At 40.9% G+C, this 19,272-nt stretch overlaps 1 protein-coding gene across 1 annotated transcript in view; it reads right to left on the bottom strand.

Moving 5' to 3' along the window:
- The window catches only part of LOC124776187 (molybdenum cofactor biosynthesis protein 1-like), a 29,091-nt gene extending 12,102 nt beyond the window's left edge, over positions 1 to 16,989 (bottom strand). Inside the window, exons 1-2 of the mRNA XM_047251018.1 lie at positions 16,864 to 16,989; positions 7,591 to 7,763 (exon numbers count right to left, since the gene is read on the bottom strand). Coding sequence (XP_047106974.1) covers positions 7,591 to 7,763; positions 16,864 to 16,989 — 299 coding nt within the window. The remainder of the gene's footprint in view (positions 1 to 7,590; positions 7,764 to 16,863) is intronic.
- Positions 16,990 to 19,272: the final 2,283 nt, after the last annotated feature.

The following is a 19,272-nucleotide window of genomic DNA, read 5'->3' as shown; positions in this document are numbered from 1 at the left end:
TTGAGAAAGAAATTGTGGTGCTGTTTAAACATGTGCATACCTCATCCTATTTCTTATGTAACACCAACTACTTTGATCAAGTGGACAGTGCTCCCATGGGAGATCCTCTATTTCCCTTAGTAAATATCCAACATTCCTCCTTCTGCCAGAATGCTGAAGAGACATTTGTGGTGTGGCCCACATAATACAGACACTACCTATGTTCCTGCAGCATTTGCACTCGCTCCATCTGAATATTCAGTTCACTGTGTAAGTACAATAAGATAGCAGCTTACCATTCCTGCATGTCACGGTTAGAAGAAAAGCTTACAGAACACTGGGGCATAGTCTCTACTGCAAACTGATACATGCAGAGTTATATTTGTGGTCCAAAAGTTGCCATCACCCTGCACAATGTGGTAGTGTCTTACACTCCCTGGCACATAGAGCACACGTGATCTCAGATACCGACAGTCTGCCTGGTGAACTGTAACACCTAAGAACAGTGTTCCAGCAGAATGTTATTCTTGTAAACAGATTTGCAATGTGTTCTGAGCAAAGCAAGTTCAGTGTAGGGATGTAAATGAAGATACTTAGACAAGCACTGCAAATGGCTTTCTTGCCATATTTCAGTGGCATGTTTTCAAAAATAGAAAGAATTGCTAAGAGAAACAGAATCAAGTGTGTTTTTCGACTACCAGCAAAACTAAGGAATTGTTTGTGTTCAGTTAAAGACAATCTTGACCTTAGAAAACACAGATCATATATAAGATCTGATGCCATTATGGCAAATCTTATATAGGGCAGACACCTCACATTGTGCAAGAACACTGTGTTCAACAGCGCTGACAAAAATGCCACCCAGTAAATTAGTGGTAGCAGAGCACTGCCAGAATACAGGGCACCACACGTTTCCCAAGAGGACTGAAATTTTATCCTCAGCATCATCACTCTAGGATTGTGTTTTTAAGAATGAGGCATGTATCAATACGGTGGGCAATCTTACCAACAGGAATATGGAATTTTGACTAAGCACTGCCCAGAATCCAGCACTGACTGCCATGAAATTAACACAGTAGAAACCAGATCCTCCGATGTATGACCTGATGCAGCACCTTGCAGAGAGTTAATTCAGCTTTTAACCACACGAGTGTCCAGAAGTGCAGTCATTGCCCACAACACATAAGCAGAAGGCTACTATGAATGGCATTTCCATCCAACTGGGAGTGCCTGTCCACACATTCGTACTCCTGCTTCTAGCCTGACAAATTTCAATTCTGCTGTGCGAATATCACCAGTCACATCTTGCAGCAGTGATGACAGGACCCACCACTACCTGAAGATGACGAACAGTTGTGTTGGTGAAATGTTGTGAGGCTTGCACAAAGTTATTCAGTGGCAAATCTGAGAAGATTTGTATACATTATTTTTCTGTGACGCAGGTAATGTGCAGCAAAATGTGATAACTTTCTGCATTTGCCTTTTTGTACATTTCAAAATACCCCAAAAATTGGTGAGAAACACTGAACATATGACGTAACCAGATGACATACCCCACAGCATGTGCAGCAGTTGGGGCTGAGTGTAAAGGAATGATTGAGCAGTGCAATACTTTCATTTGAGCAAACAGAGCAAATTTCGAAAACATTTTGTAAATATGATCTGTTGTCAATGTAGATGTTACAAAATTATTGTCCCTGCTGTAATCAAGCAAAAGCAGTTCTGATTTTGTGTTTTTTGCTTCTGTCCCTTCTCTTTTTGTTTACAGACATTAGTTAGTAAAGAAAACATAGGTCATTTTATGGCAATGATGCTATTCTGAAGTTTATACTCATCTACTTGTTATGCAATATGGTAGGTATTTATTGTACTGTACTTTGCAAGAAATCAAGGAAACTGCAAGGCCGGTAAATAAAATAATAAACTTCAATATAAATACATAATTGTTTAACACAATGAAAGAATACTGCATGCCAGATGCAAGACTCAAATCCCGAATGCCATCACTAGAGTCGCACATGTGTGTCCGTAGCCACAATGATATGAATACTTGACTTGGGTTGGGATGATCAAGTGTGACAGGCCGAGAGGCTCAACCACTGCAAGCATGGCAAGGTACATCATCTGGTGACATTTGTCATTCGCTTTTGACACATTTCCCAACATTTGTATCGTATCCAACATTTGTGATCCCATGTGTCTTGTATTAAATTACTTGTCTCAGGGTCATATACAGTGCTTTGGAGGTTTTTAAATGATAATACGCATCACCCTGTCTGTGTGTGTGTGTGTGTGCTAACAAAGAGATAGAGGGCCTGGCCAGCTCAGTACAGCCGATAGATACACAAAACAGAACAGAAAATTGACGTATCCTAGCTTTCGGAACTTCGTTCCTTCATCAGGGAGGAGAGAGGGGAAAAAAGGGGAAGAAGGGAAAGTGGATTCAGTTATTCACAACCCAGGTTATGAAGCAACAGGTGAAAGGTAAACAGGGAGGGTAGCAAAGATGGAGGCATGGATGTCAGAGGGAAGCCAAAGATATTCTACTGTAATTACTGTGCCAGCTTCAAACCAAGGAGGATGAATACAGAAGTAAAGAGGTACATAGTATAAACATAAACGCAACTATGTTGGATGAAAAGATGCATGAATGACTAAAGAGGAAAGGGAAAGAGGAGAAGACTAAAGAGTAAATGGGAGTGAGGTTGGTTAACATAGGTTCAGTCTAGGGGGATGGCGGGATGAAAGGATGTGTTGGAGTGCAAGTTCCCATCTCCGCAGTTCCGAGGTACTGGTGTTGGGTGGGAGAAGCCAAATGGCACATATGGTGTAGCAGGTTCCTAGGTCCCTAGAATTATGCTGGAGGATATGCTCCGCTACTGGGTATTGGACATCTCCTAGGCGGACAGTTCGTCTGTGCCCATTCATGCGCTCAGCCAGTTTAGTTGTCGTCATACCAATGTAAAAGGCTGTGCAGTGCAGGCATGTCAGCTGATAAATGACGTGTTGTCTCACATGTGGCCCTGCCTTGAGTTGTGTATGTTTTACCAGTAGCGGGGCTGGAGTAGTTGGTTGTGGGGGGATGCATGGGGCAGGTTTTGCATCGGGGTCGGTTACAGGGGTAGGAACCGCTGGGTAGAGAAGGTGGTCTGGGAATATTGTAGGGTTTGACAAGGATGTTACGGAGGTTAGGGGGTCGGCAAAAGACAACTCTGGGTGGTGTGGGGAGAATATTGTCAAGGGATGATCTCATTTCAGGGCTTGACTTGAGAAATTCATATACGTGGCGGAGTAATTAGTTGATGTATTTGGGCCAGGATAATATTGGGTGACAAGGGGAATGCTTCTGTGTGGTCTGGGGGTAGTAACATTGTTGTTGGGTGGGGAGGAATGTATTGCTTGGGAGATCTGTTTGTGGACAAGGTCTGCAGGATAGTTGTGGGAGATGAAAGCACTGATATATAATATAATACAGGGAAACATTCCAAATGGGAAAAACATATCTAAAAACAAAGATGATGTAACATACCAAACGAAAGCATTGGTATGTTGATAGACACACAAACAAACACACACACAAAATTCAAGCTTTCGCAACCCACAGTTGCTTCATCAGGAAAGAGGGAAGGAGAGGGAAAGACGAAAGGATGTGGGTTTTATGAGAGAGGTTAAGGAGTCATTCAAATCCTGGGGGTGGAAAGACTTACCTTAGGGGGGGGTGGGGGGGGGTGGGAAGGACAGGTATACACTCGCGCACACACACACACACACACACACACATATATCCATCCGCACATATACAGACACAAGCAGGGTATATGTGCGGATGGATATGTGTGTATGTGTGTGTGTGTGTGTGTGTCTGTGTGTGTGTGTGTGTGTGTGTGTGTGTGGCATACTGATCTGAACTATGCAGCCTTCAAATGGAAGTTTTTTGATCACTCCTTATTTTGCACCCTGCCACCTTGGCAATATGTACCGCAAATCATCAGACAGACGACCTTCCTGCATGCTTCGAGCATCCCCTGGTGCTGTTCTGAACCAATGCTAATCTTTGTAACTGCGACGAGCAGTGTGCAGATTGCATCTTTGTATCCCACAAAGAGGTGACAGTTCCCAGTGGCATGAATGGTTACTGTTTATTGACTGTCACTGAGTTGGTGAGTCATTTGCTAAATCAGATCTTCTGAAGGAAGATTTAACAAAAAGAGCACATCCAGGAAAGGATGAAAGCATGTCTAATTAACTGGAACACAAAATTAATAATTAGTGGTGACAAAGATCCTCTGCAATAAAAAATAATGTCCACTTACTTCATGTATTAGTCTTCAAGTGACAGAATATATGTAACTGTGTCCTTATTTACACTGATTAAACAATGTAAATTCCAGGTAGGAATATCAACAGTGCAGGGAAAGATAGATCAGTATTTACCGTAAAGAAAACAAAGTTGCACACAGGCACAACACACAAGCAAGCACACTGCGCGCGCACGCACGCACGCACGCACACACAGAGAAAAAAAAACTGCCAAGTCCAGCAGCTAGGGGCAAGCTGCTGGAGTTGGCAGTCATATGTGTGTGACATGTGCTTGCCTGTGTGTATGAATGTGTGTGTTTCTCTGTATCTCTTTTGCTGATGAAGGCTGTGGCCGAAAGCTTTGTGTAAGTGCCTTTTTAATTGTGCCTGTCTACAATGTAACATGTCTCCTTTACAGTAAGCAGCAATCTATGTTTTCCCATATTTTTCATTTACACAGATGTAATTAACAAATCAGAGTCTATTTATTCCAGAGAAGTGACAGTTTGTTCATGACAGTTCAGCACAAATCTGATTTTTTATATACAGCAAGGCTACCTATAAATTATTCTGTGTGCCAGTGTTCATGCTGACTATAGGGATTCACACTGATCATGTGTAATTTGACATCTGGTCCTGTAAACTTACTTCTGCTCAACGTGAAAAATTCTCCAATCCACGTTTTGTAATTAACCTTAACATATCAAATAATGCACCCTTCAATATAACTGCTTATTGTCCACTTCCCATCACTCTATTCCCAATGTCAACCCAGCTGACCTCTACTTCTAATCCAAAAACCATGGTTGACTCAATGTTTGCTATTGCAAGCTATTGCAACACAAAAGTGCCAGAGGCACCAGTAATGATATATAATTAAAAATACTAGAAAGTAAGGCTCACCGGTTAGTTCATGCTAAGACAAACACTACAAGTGTCTAAGACACTGCGCTCTCACACAAGTACGAGGTCTGAATACATTCCAGTTACGATACACTAAACTATTTCATTCACGGTGGCAATATACATACTCTCTCCCCAATAAACAGAATAGTTATAACTCAATTGTTCACAAGTGTATATTATGACTCTTGCCACAGCTATGCAGTCAGTATGCCACAGGCGTGCCATAGAAAGGGATCAGGTTCAATTCCTTGTAGAGCCAGGAAATTCTGCTCGGTGGACAGACTGGAATAGGGTACACTCTGCTTGTAGTTCCAGCTGAGGAGCTACTCAAGTGAGAAGTAGTGTCTTCAACTTCTGGAAGTTGATAACAGCCTGGAGAGTTGTATACTGACCCCCTAACTCTCCATAGATATATAGTAGAGGACATCTCTCAAAGAGCATTGCGTGGTCTTCTGGCCCCAATGCAGAGTTCCTTTATCAATGTATATTGTATATCACCACTTGTACACACTCATCAGCACAGTACCATGTTGTGTCTTCACGTGGCAAATTTTTATTCCCTTGTTTCCAGATCAACATTTTTCCTCTTCTCATTACTTGCACCACACATATTCCACACAGTTTATGCTCACTCCTTCATTGATACTGCCCATCCTTCTCTAGTGTGCGAGTTGTCCCTGCTTTCCTGCGTGTTTGTTGGTTTAAACATCCTTGTTTCAAAAGAGAGTGACAGCTTAGATACAGTCTTGTCAACATTTTGTATTTTTATTTAGCAATTATTGTTTGAGCCTTATAGGCGAATGTCACAAGATATTGTCAACCACTGCATTCACTAGATTGGAATGGGGTTCATGGTAACTTATCAATTCATTTTTTAAGTTGCTGTTACCTTTTTCATCTTATCTTAGACTAGCTTTTCCATACTCCCACTCTATTTTACGTAGTCAAACAGTTATCTGCCCTTGCAAACTTGCTCCTTTACTACCAAGTTAACTAATACTGGGCAGCCTAACAGAAGTTCCAATATCCAGTCTTTCACCACAATTCACCTACACACACTTTTCACTCACTGATTTTCTTTTTTCAATGTCATAAATATTTTGCTTTCACATACTGCTGTGCTTTGAACATAAAATTGTAGGAACATCTGCCTCACATGTCAGTTTTTTTTTTATTTATTAAAGAATATGTTCCTTGCTTATTCCTATCTGCTTCTGATACATTTCCATTCTCACTTTTATTTTGTTTTGATCCATTTCTTTTTTCTTTGATAGACAAGTCAAACAACAATGGCAATATGTTGCAGCCCCCTGTGTTTCACCCTACTTACTACGAACTTACTTTTCTTAACTTTCAATTTTATTAGTCATTTGGTTTTTAAGATACTTAATTGTTTGACCCTGTATTTTTATATCTTATTTTACCATGGGTTGATAAAGGATTTCTGTTATGCTCACAAAGAGAGAGCTGATTCTTCTCACCCCTCACCCCTCGTACCTTGTCCTGAAACAAACTTATCGCCAAGTATCTTGCAGTTTTTTTCCTATTATTAATCTCTTAGTCTAGTCATCAATTTAAAAGTGTCAGTTGTTGGTCCCATTGTCTAATAATTTGTACATTTATACACATGAAGTTCCAATTTTTATTTGGAACATATAGACTCTGATAATCATGAATCACAGTTCAAATGGCTCTGGGCACTATGGGACTTAACATCTGAGCCAAGGCAGGATTCAAACCTGCGACCGTAGCAGTCGTGCGGTTCTGGACTGAGGCGCCTAGAACCGCTTGGCAACGGTGGCTGGCGAATCATAGTTACCATCACATGGACAGAAATACTGTGTTAACTTTATTACAACCTAGGGACATAGCTAAAAATGTCTTTACATAATTTCCAGTCCTGATTACTTTCCTTTAATTTAATCTCACAAATAGGTTAGTGTAACATGATGTTGACAGAGGCAAATTATATATACTCACAAATTATTTAGCTAGAGGTATCTGGTTTGTATGTCTGGGAGGGAGGAGGGTGCAAGCTGAAAACTTCAAGAAAAGATTACTCATTTCATACCTGCTGGATGTAACTGCAATTTATCTCTTCCATATACCAACCACATACCTAATGTGCATGGCAAACAGTTTGAAAGTATTATTCTATACTCAGCATTTGGAACTATCAGTTCCTTCATGAGAGAGGAAAGAGGGATAAGTTTCTGAAGGTCTGAAAGGTCACTCGGACTCCACGACTAATGTGAGGACAAGAGGAACGAATGTGTCTATAAGAAGTTTTGGAATTTCACCTCCTGAAGGTAAAATACTGATCAGTCTGTCAGTCTTCTAGTAATTTTATGGTTTCCTCGCATGAATTTTCACTTGGACACGATTATTCTATGTTTCATCACTCACCTGAGAGATATCTCTGAATTCCCAAAGAGACACACCTCCAAATTGCCATCAGCTGTTATCCGTAAACGGTTGCACGTGCCACAGAAGTGTTCACTCATTGAGGTAATAAATCCCACACATCCCTTGAAGCCCGGGACATGGTATGCCGGCAAAAAGAAATTGTAAGAAAATAGCTACTGCTGTTGTGAAAATACTATAAATGTGTCGCTCACCAAGTGGAGGAAGGAGAAAACGTGCATTAAGGGGAGTTTGAATGCCCTATCCTGACAATGTTAAATTTAGTGACTTAACTTCCCCGTATTTCAGGAACAACTGTAGCCATTGACAAGAAACTTTTACAGCACATTAAACTATATGTTCTGAGTCTTACAATAATTGCATTTCAGCCACTGCTTTTGGAAATACAATTTTTTAATTACACAGTTAAAATTTTGTGTACTTTTTTGTATGTTATTCTAAATAATTTTATTTATACATAACATTATGTTTTTCTTTTAGTTCGGAAGACTCAGGATACGTATGTTATTACTCCCTGAAAATTTGAATTCGCTACTCGAAGTAGTTTCTGAGATTTAGGGAAAAATGCAAGAGAAAATGTAAATTTTCAGGAAGAGTTTTTAAAGTTTTAATAGACTGTAACTCAATATATGCTTAACATTTTATTTTTAGTCACTCAGAAGCACCCTGCACCTTACTGTATATCATCCTCTTGATCTTTTTTAAGTTTTTTCTTGTTTTCTTCTTTCTGGACTCCGTAGTGGCCAACTGTGCTGCATACTTTGCTTTACCAATGCAAACCTTGTCCATCCATTCAAATTCTCTGATGCAGTTTGCTCCAGAATTAATTCCCATATGTTGTAGCACTTTCACGCTACCAATGTTGCCATCATTAAAAGCAATAACAGCATAGCTGACCCCCACTTTAGTGTCTTCATTACGAGAAAAACATTTTTTGGTCTACATCTACATCTACATCCATACTCCTCAAGCCACCTGACGGTGTAGGGTACCTTGAGTACCTCTATTGGTTCTCCCTTCTATTCCAGTCTCGTATTGTTCGTGGAAAGAAGGATTGTCGGTGTGCCTCTGTGCGGGCTCTAATCTCTCTCATTTTATCCTCATGGTCTCTTCGCGAGATATACGTAGGAGGGAGCAATATACTGCTTGACTCCTCGGTGAAGGTATGTTTTCGAAACTTCAACAAAAACCCGTACCGAGCTACTGAGCGTCTCTCCTGCAGAGTCTTCCACTGGAGTTTACCTAACATCTCCGTAACGCTTTCACGATTACTAAATGATCCTATAACGAAGCATGCTGCTCTCTGTTGGATCTTCTCTATCTCTTCTATCAACCCTATCTGGTATGGATCCCACACTGCTGAGCAGTATTCAAACAGTGGGCGAACAAGTGTACTGTAACCTAATTCCTTTGTTTTCGGATTGCATTTCCTTAGGATTCTTCCACTGAATCTCAGTCTGGCATCTGATTTACCGACGATCAACTTTATATGATCATTCCATTTTAAATCACTCCTAATGCATACTCCCAGATAATTTATGGAATTAACTGCTTCCAATTGCTGATCTGCTATATTGTAGCTAAACGATATGGGATCTTTCTTTCTATGTATTCGCAGCACATTACACTTGTCTATATTGAGATTCAATTGCCATTCCCTGCACCATTCATCAATTCGCTGCAGATCATCCTGCATTTCAGTACAATTTTTCACTGTTGCAACATCTCAATATACCACAGCATCATCCGCAAAAAGCCTCAGTGAACTTCCGATGTCATTCACAAGGTCATTTATGTATATTGTGAATAGCAACGGTCCTACGACAATCCCCCGCAGCACACCTGAAATCACTCTTACTTCGGAAGACTTCTCTCCATTGAGAATGACATGCTGCGTTCTGTTATCTAGCAACTCTTCAATCCAATCACATAATTGGTCTGATAGTCCATATGCTCTTACTTTGTTCATTAAACGATTGCGGGGAACTGTATCGAATGCCTTGCGGAAGTCAAGAAACACAGCATCTACCTGGGAACCCGTGTCTATGGCCCTCTGAGTCCCGTGGACGAATAGCACGAGCTGGGTTTCACCCGATCGTCTTTTTCGAAACCCATGCTGATTCCTACAGAGTAGATTTCTAGTTTACAGAAAAGTCATAATACTCGAACATAATACATGTTCTAAAATTCTACAACTGATCGACGTTATAGATATAGGTCTATAGTTCTGCACATCTGTTCGACGTCTCTTCTTGAAAACGGGGATGACCTGTGCCCTTTTCCAATTCTTTGGAACGCTACACTCTTGTAGAGACCTACGGTACAGCTGCAAGAAGGGGGGCAAGTTCCTTCGCATACTCTGTGTAAAATTGAACTGGTATCCCATCAGGTCCAGCGGCCTTTCCTCTTTTGAGTGATTTTAATTGTTTCTCTATCCCTCTGTCATCTATTTCAATATCTACCATTTTGTCATCTGTACGACAATCTAGAGAAGGAACTACAGTGCAGTCTTCCTCTGTGAAACAGCTTTGGAAAAAGACATTTAGTATTTCGGCCTTTAGTCCATCATCCTCTGTTTCAGTACCTTTTTGGTCACAGAGTGTCTGGACATTTTGTTTTGATCCACCTACCGCTTTGACATAAGAGCAAAATTTCTTAGGATTTTCTGCCAAGTCAGTACATAGAACTTTACTTTCGAATTCATTTAACACCTCTCGCATGGCCCTCCTCACATTACATTTCGCTTCGCGTAATTTTTGTTTGTCTGCAAGGTGTTGGCTATGTTTATGTTTGCTGTGAAGTTCCCTTTGCTTCCGCAGCAGTTTTCTAACTCGGTTGTTGTACCACGCTGGCTCTTTTCCATCTCTTACGATCTTGCTTGGCACATACTCATCTAACGCATATTGTACGATGATTTTGAACTTTGTCCACTGATCCTCAACACCATCTGTACTTAAAACAAAACTTTTGTGTTGAGCCATCAGGTACTCTGAAATCTGATTTTTGTCACTTTTGCTAACCAGAAAAATCTTCATACCTTTTTTAATATTTCTATTTACGGCTGAAATCATCGATGCAGTAACTGCTTTATGATCGCTGATTCCCTGTTCTGCATTAACTGTTTCAAATAGTTCAGGTCTGTTTGTCACTAGAAGGTCTAATATGTTATCGCCATGAGTCGGTTCTCTGTTTAACTGCTCAAGGTAGTTTTCAGATAAAGCTCTTAAAAAATTTCACTGGATTCTTTGCCCCTGCCACCCGTTATGAAAGTTTGAGTCTCCCAGTCTATATCCGGCAAATTAAAATCTCCACCCAGAACTATAACATGGTGGGCAAATCTACTCGAAATATTTTCCAAATTATCCTTCAGGTGCTCAGCCACATCAGCTGCTGAGCCAGGGGGCCTATAGAGACATCCAATTACCATGTCTGAGCCTGCTTTAACCATGACCTTCACCCAAATTATTTCACATTTCGGATCTCCGTCAATTTCCTTCGATACTATTGCACTTCTTATCGCTTTAAACATGCCTCCCCCTTCACTGTCCAGCCTGTCTCTGCGGTATACATTCCAATCTGAGTTTAGAATTTCATTACTGTTTACATTTGGTTTCAGCCAACTTTCTGTCCCTAGTACTATGTGGGCATTGTGACCGTTTATTAATCAGAGCAGTTCTGGGACCTTTCTACAGACGCTCCTGCAGTTTACTATTAGCACATTAATATTGTTATTCCCTGTTGCATTTTGTCTACTCCTACCTTGCCGCATCTCAGGAGGTGTCTTGTCGGGCCTAGGGAGGGAATTCTCTAACCTAAAAAACCCACATGTGCACTCCACACATACTCCACTACCCTTGTAGCCGCTTCTTGCATGTAGTGCACAAATGACCTATTCAGGGGGACCCTACATTTCTCCACCCGATAGCGGAGGTCGAGAAATTTGCACCCCAGATCTCTGCAGAGTGGTCTGAGCCCTTGGTTTAAGCCTTCCACTCGGCTCCAAACCAGAGGACCACTATCGTTTCTGGGAACGATACTGCAAATAGTTAGCTCAGATTCCACCCCGCGAGGCTTTCCGCCTTCACCAACTCTGCTAACTGCCTGTACGAACTGAGGATGACCTCTGAATCCAGACGGCAGGAGTCATTGGTGCCGACAAGAGCAACAATTTGCAGTCGGGTGCACCCAGTGCTCTCTATCACTGCCGGCACGGCCTCCTCCACATCTCGGATGAGACCCCCGGCAAGCAGACAGAGTGAACATCGACCTTCTTCCCCGACCCTTCCGCTATTTCCCTAAGGGGCTCCATCACCCGCCTAACGTTGGAGCTCCCAATAACTAATAAACCCCTCCCCCCCATGTGCCTGCTCGGACCTTGCTGAAGGAGTGGCCACATGTCCACTCACAGGCAGAACGGACGATGCTACACGGCCAGCCTCCACACTGACCCTCCGCCTCGTGCGCCGCGAACGCCGCTGAACCCGCCACTCCCCTTGGGAAGAGAGTGGCCCAACCGCGCCCGGTACCCGCAAAGATGTGTCGACAGCAGGGTCAGTGGGTGAAGCATGTAACACCTGGGGTGTACCATGCAATGCACCAGACTCCCCACTGCCGCTACACTCCGAGGCAGCAGCCAGAAGACGGCTAACCACGGCCATCAACACGTTCAGCTGTTCGCGAACAGTGGCCAGCTCCTCCTGTGTCCGTACACAGCAGTCTCACATCCTATCCATCCTAAGAAATCAATTTACTGTAGAGAGTTAATTGAACTGTATTCAAAACAAACACTAGCACTCCTGGCACTATGGCTGACTAAACGGACTCTCTCTGACTGTATTCAAAACAAACACAAAATCTATGGAACACTATTACTAGCACTCGACAATTAAAGCTTCCTAAAAGCAAAAACACACGGAAGAAGAAGTGACAAGTAAGAAAAATAGAGTTAATACTTAAACTAGCGTAGCTCGCTGCACAGCAGAGGTGACGCAGACGGCAGTTACGATGACATTGACACTATAAGATTATTGAACGACTCATTGGGATTTTGAGTCTGACAATGCAGACACTTCTTCAATAATTCAGGATTGCCAGGTCTCTGTAAACAGGTTTTATGATATCCACAACTGCTGCTGGGATAGAATGTTTATGGCTGTATGACCTGTTTGAGTACTGGGCATTGTGGTAATTGCACCATGAACCAGATCCAGGAGGGCAAAGATGGTGTACTGGTTTATCATCAGCTGACAGTCTCTGGAAGAAGGTAGCCCATACTGCCTGCTTCATTTTCAACAAATCCTCAGTATTATTTCTAATGGCAATCTCATAATACTGTTGTAGTTCATCAATCATGTTGTCTGTCAGCCTGCTTCTTATGGTCTTACCACCTGAAAATTTCTTGTCTCTCAAACTTTGTTTCAACTTCCTCAATCTGGTACCCATCCTCTTCTGGGCATGACCAACACATTCCATTTCTGTGATAAGCTTCTCACCATAAGGCTGAGTGGCTACTACACTGTTATATGCATTTGAGTCTGCCTAACCTAAGAACTTAGTGTAACACACTCGCCTTTAGTTTACAGATCGATTATAAATTTCAACAGCTGCACAGGCCTCCGTACGACTAGTTGTCCTTCATAATTTCTGTCACAGATATGCCCTTCTTCATTCCCTGATTTATACTTATAACAATATTTGGTTAAAATTTGGAAATCTATTAGCTTTCCAGTATCCACACTGGTCACTGTAGCAACAGAATTCTTAGAACTGCAGCTGCACTTCTACCAAGTGCCCCAAAAGCTACTGATATGTCAATCATACCATCGTTTATTTCAGCAGCTTCATTTGCAGCACCCTTAATTGAATCACATGCAGCAGATTTCACAGCAGCTCCAATAAATCCTGCATATTTGTCCATTTTACAAAGTGGGCGTGGCATATACATCACGACACACATTGTTTCTGCTGCAGTGTGTCCTTTGCCAATAGCTCTCAATCCATAAAACCACCTAATATTTATTTTAAAATAATTATCTTTACACTTATCAGAACTCCAAAATGAATGAGTATATTTACAACTGGCAGAATTAATGATAAGTTTCCTGGCTTGTCCATTTGATGCCTCAATGTCTTCATGTAAACTAACTGGCCCTCCACAAACATACAGCACACACATTCACATAACATCCCTATTAGGATGTGTAAATGTATCAGAATATAACCTAACCTACCGTTTGCATGAGGTTTGTTTTGAGATAACTGTGTTATCACTATGTTTTATTTTAATCTTCGAAGCACTAATGGGTGTTTCTCTAGATACTCATGAATTTGCCAGTATTTCATTGTCTGTAACTTCACACACCACATGCTGAATACAATGTTTCTCTTTATTCAAAATTTTATTACCATGAAACCCACATTTCTTAAAAACACTTCATTTTGGAGTCATACTTTTTGAGAGATTTACCAGTCTATTCGTCACTTTTCCTCGGAAAAACGTTAGCACTTCAATATACAAAGCATGTTTATACTATGAAAAGATACGATACTATTTTTGACAGTGCTACCAATACAAACACATAATTTAACCTTTATAACACAGCAATCCACAGCTTTCTACAGGGTGGTCCATTGATAGTGACCAGGCCAAATATCTCAAGAAATAAGCATCAAATGAAAAAACGACAAAGAAAAAAATTCGTCTATCTTGAAGGGAGAAACCAGATGGCGCTATGGTTGGCCTGCTAGATGGCGCTGCCATAGGTCAAACTCATATCAACTGCATTTTTTAAAAATAGGAACCCCCATTTTTTATTACATATTCATGTAGTACGTAAAGAAATATGAATGTTTTAGCTGGACCACTTTTTTCGCTTTGTGATAGATGGGGCTGTAATAGTCAAAAATGGTTCAAATGGCTCTGAGCACTATGGGACTTAACTTCTGAGGTCATCAGTCCCCTAGAACTTAGAACTACTTAAACCTAACTAACCTAAGGACATCACACACATCCATGCCTGAGGCAGGATTCGAACCTGCGACCGTAGCGGTCGCGCGTTTCCAGACTGTAGTGCCTAGCACCGCTCGGCCACTCTGGCCAGCTGCTGTAATAGTCACAAACATATAAGTATGTGGTATCACATAACATTCCGCCAGTGCGGACGGTATTTGCTTTGTGATACATTACCCGTGTTAAAATGGACCATTTACCAATTGCGGAAAAGGTCGATATCGTGTTGATGTATGGTTATTGTGATCAAAATGCCCAAGGGGCGTGTGCTATGTATGCTGCTCGGTATCCTGGACGACATCATCGAAGTGTCCGGACCATTCGCCCGATAGTTACATTATTTAAGGAAACAGGAAGTGTCCAGCCACATATGAAACACCAACCACGACCTGCAACAAAAGATGATGATGCCCTAGTAGGTGTTTTAGCTGCTGGGGCAGCTAATCCACACATCAGTAGCAGACAAATTGCGCAAGAATTGGGAATCTCAAAAACGTCGGTGTTGAGAATGCTACATCAACATCGATTGCACCCGTACCATATTTCTATGCACCAGGAATTGCATGGCGATGACTTTGAACGTCATGTACAGTTCTGCCACAGGGCACAAGAGAAATTACAGGACGATGAAAGATTTTTTGCATGCGTTCTATTTAGCGATGAAGCATCATTCACCAACAGCGGTAACCTAAACCGCAATAATATGCACTATTGGCCAACGGAAAATCTACGATGGCAGCGACAAGTGGAACAGCAGCGACCTTGGCAGGTTAATGTATGGTGTGGCATTAAGGGAGGAAGGATAATTGGCCCCCATTTTATCGATGGCAATCTAAATGGTGCAATGTATGCTGATTGCCTGCGTAATGTTCTACCAATGTTACTACAAGATGTTTCACTGCATGACAGAATGGCGATGTACTTCCAACATGATGGATGTCCAGCACATAGATTGCGTGCGGTTGAAGCATTATTGAATAGCATATTTCATGACAGGTGGATTGGTCGTCAAAGCACCATACCATGGCCCGCACGTTCACCGGATCTGACGTCCCCAGATTTCTTTCTGTGGGGAAAGTTGAAGGATATTTGCTATTGTGATCCACCGACAATGCCTGACAACATGCGTCAGTGCATTGTCAATGCATGTGCGAACATTACGGAAGGCGAACTACTCACTGTTGAGACGAATGTCATTACACGTATTGCCAAAGGCATTGAGGTTGACAGACATCATTTTAAGCATTGATTGCATTAATGTGGTATTCACAGGTAATCACGCCGTAACAGCATGGGTTCTTAGAAATGATAAGTTCACAAAGGTACATGTATCACATTGGAACAACCGAAATAAAATGTTCAAATGTACCTACGTTCTGTATTTTAATTTAAAAAACCTACCTGTTACCAACTGTTCGTCTAAAATTATGAGCCATATGTTTGTGACTATTACAGCGCCATCTATCACAAAGCGAAAAAAGTGGTCCAACTAAAACATTCCTATTTCTTTACGTATTACACGAATACGTAATAAAAAATGGGGTTCCTATTTTAAAAAACACAGTTGATATCAGTTTGAGCTATGGCAGTGCCTTATAGCAGGCCAACCATTGCGCCAGCTGGTTTCTCCCTTCCAGCTAGACAAATTTCGTTCTTTGTAGTTTTTTCGTTTGACACTTATTTCGTGAGATATTTGGCCCAGTCATGATCAATGGACTACCCTGTATATAAAAAATTACCGATTTTATTAGGTCTCGAAATAATGCATGTAAAAATTTTAACATTTTCAACTGGTGTAGATTATATTTTAGAAAATAAAATAAAATACTTCCCACGCAAGTTTATAAGTAATATACATATCATTTTATTTGGAAAATTGCAAATTTTATAATCAGATAAAAACCCGAAAAAGTGAACAAGAATGTTTTCCCCTTCTAACTCCCCTTAAAGTTACGGAAATGTGCAAGCTTTTGGAGCCAGTGGCTTCTTCTTCTGGCAGAAACAATGAAGGGGAAGGAAAAGGGAAGAAAGAAAAGGCTTGTCAAGGTTTAGGAAATAGGGAGAGTTGCAGAAAAGCTACAGAGAAACCCAGGCCAGTGCAGACTTACTGAATGGGATGAGAAATATATAACTAAACCAGTCCATCTCTCATACCACCAGCAGATGTGAAGTATTCTTGTGATTGGTAGTAAGTCATAAACATTAAATTATTTTCAATGTATGTTCATATGTAATACTGCACGTACCTTTGAGGTATCATTGGGCCCATTGGGAAGAGGATCGAAGTTAGGCCACTGCTTTCTAATTATTTGGAGCATTTCACTAAATGAGACCATCTTCCCATCATTCCATTTGTTGCCGCTGAAAGGCATGTACTCGATAAATCTTACGTCAACATTACTCTCTTTTGTTAACTACACAAAACTGCACACTTCATCTTCATTAAAACCTCGCATTACAACACAATTTATCTGTGGAAGAAAGACACCATTAAAAACTTGGTATCAGATAAAGCATGGTTTAAACAGAGTTTGAAAGACTCTATAGATGAATATCTTAACAGTGGCTGTTAGGCCAGCTTAAATAAGAATGTCTGTTAGATTTCAGTTCTGAGAGCACTTTGTCATAACAGTCAAAATTTTGTACTTTTTGTTTGATAAATTTATTAATAGTGCATAATAATGTTTCAGTCTGACAGCGTATCAATTCTGAAAATATTAGCTGTTCCAGTTTGTATTGTATTCACCTAGTTTGACAATCTCCTGACAAACGATCAGGGTATTCAAATGTTTTATATTTTTTATGTTATACTTTCTGGCATGTTACTCACCCATGAGAATCATCTCATGTTTTGGGTCTTGGAACAAAAGCTGAATCTAATCTAATCTGACCTACAAAATAATGGTTCTACAAGTCTGTTGTTAAATTTGTATACCTCACTGATTCTGTTAAATTAATCTTTTTCTCTTTTTTTAGAGAATGTCTGAATTTATCTTAGCATGCCAAGCTGTTAACCTTCTTAACAATTTACGAAAATTAAACTACATACATCTCCAATCTTTTTCCCCACTCCAACGCACACATCTTTTGCTGAAGGTATTATTTTAACTATTACATTAAATTAAGAAGCTTTCTTGAAACTGTGCTGCCATTTGTGAAACAAACTTAAAAGTGTTCTCAAGATAAAAGGTCTTCACAAAAGGAGCATTTAGTATCTGTGCAGGTGGTAATACTGACAGCCTTCGTATAAACAAGCCCAAATGGTAGAACATCCTGCTTTACTCATACACGCAATGGCAGAAAATAGGAAAAGAGCACACCTTTCATTCAAGCATTGAATATATAAACTGATGAGACAAAAAACTATGACCTCCTGTTTGATAATGTGTTTGTCCACTGTTGGAACACAATACAGCAGTGATTTTGTGTGGGACAAGTTCAACAAATTTCAGGTATGTTCCCAGCATTATGTGGGGTATGTTCCCAGCATTATGCAGCACCGCATGTCTAAGCACAGGTCATGTAATTCCCATAAATTGGAGATCAGTGGTTTCTGGGTGCAGAACTGGTATCTGATAGCATCGCAGATGTATTCCATCAGATTCAGAAGGGGTGAATTTGATTCTGGCCTCGTGACACTGAAAGTCATATTGTTGAAACATGTCACCTTCATTAGGGACAGGGTGCGGACAGTGCAGAATAATGTTCACACAGAACAAAGCTGTTATGGAGCCTTCAGTTACTACCACAGGACCCACAGAAGACCAGGTGAATGTCCTCCATAGCATAATATTGCTCCCACTGGCCTAAGTCTGTAGCAAAGTGCACCTTTCAAGAACCAATTCACTCTGTTGACAGTGTATGTGCACAAAACCGTCAAGCAGGTGTAATGCGAAACATGAATGATTCAACCAGATGACACATTTCTATTGATTCACTGCCCAATCTAACTGCTCCCGAGCCACAGAAATTGTAATTCAACAGTGTTGTCAACATGGGAACATACAGGGGTTGTCTGCAGCAGAGCCCTATGTTTAACAATGTGCAATGAATGGTGTGCTCTGAAATACTCGTGCTTCCACCAGCACTGTGTCATCAGACCTGCCACAGAAATTAGCTTTCTCAGCCGAATGTCATCTTTTTCAAAGGAACCATCCCAGCATTTGTCTTAAATCATTTAGGGAAATCGAGGAAAAGCCAAATTTTGGTGGCCTGATGGGACTCGGGTCCGTTGTCCTCTCGAAGGCAAGTCCACTGTCTGACCACTGTGGTGGCATGACCTAGTCTTAATTAAGCCAGAAAATCCTGGGAAATGCTGACATACTTATTGATTTAAGATATAACAATTTAAAACAATCCTTTCATGAATTTCACTACAATTTTCTGCTCTTTTGAAAAAAAATTTCTTTTGACTGTTTTGATATTGTTTAGTATGTTTAAATAATGATGGCAGTCTCTATAAAAGGGCAGTTTGACTTTTAAGTTTAGTTATACTGTTTTAAACTACATCCTTCATCTATTTGTCCACCCAGAAGTGCTATAGGATATAACTTGAAGACTATGGTGAGGTGGTGGGGGACAGTCATGTGTTGAGAAGGTGGTGCTGCCAGAAATGAAGTGTGACACTGCATACAGGGAGAATAAAAATACTCTAT

Source organism: Schistocerca piceifrons, chromosome 2, assembly GCF_021461385.2.
Source record: "Schistocerca piceifrons isolate TAMUIC-IGC-003096 chromosome 2, iqSchPice1.1, whole genome shotgun sequence".
In the NCBI taxonomy this organism is placed as follows: Eukaryota; Metazoa; Arthropoda; class Insecta; order Orthoptera; family Acrididae; genus Schistocerca; species Schistocerca piceifrons.
Note: the sequence above shows the minus strand (reverse complement) of the source record. Positions and strands in the feature narration are given on the sequence as shown.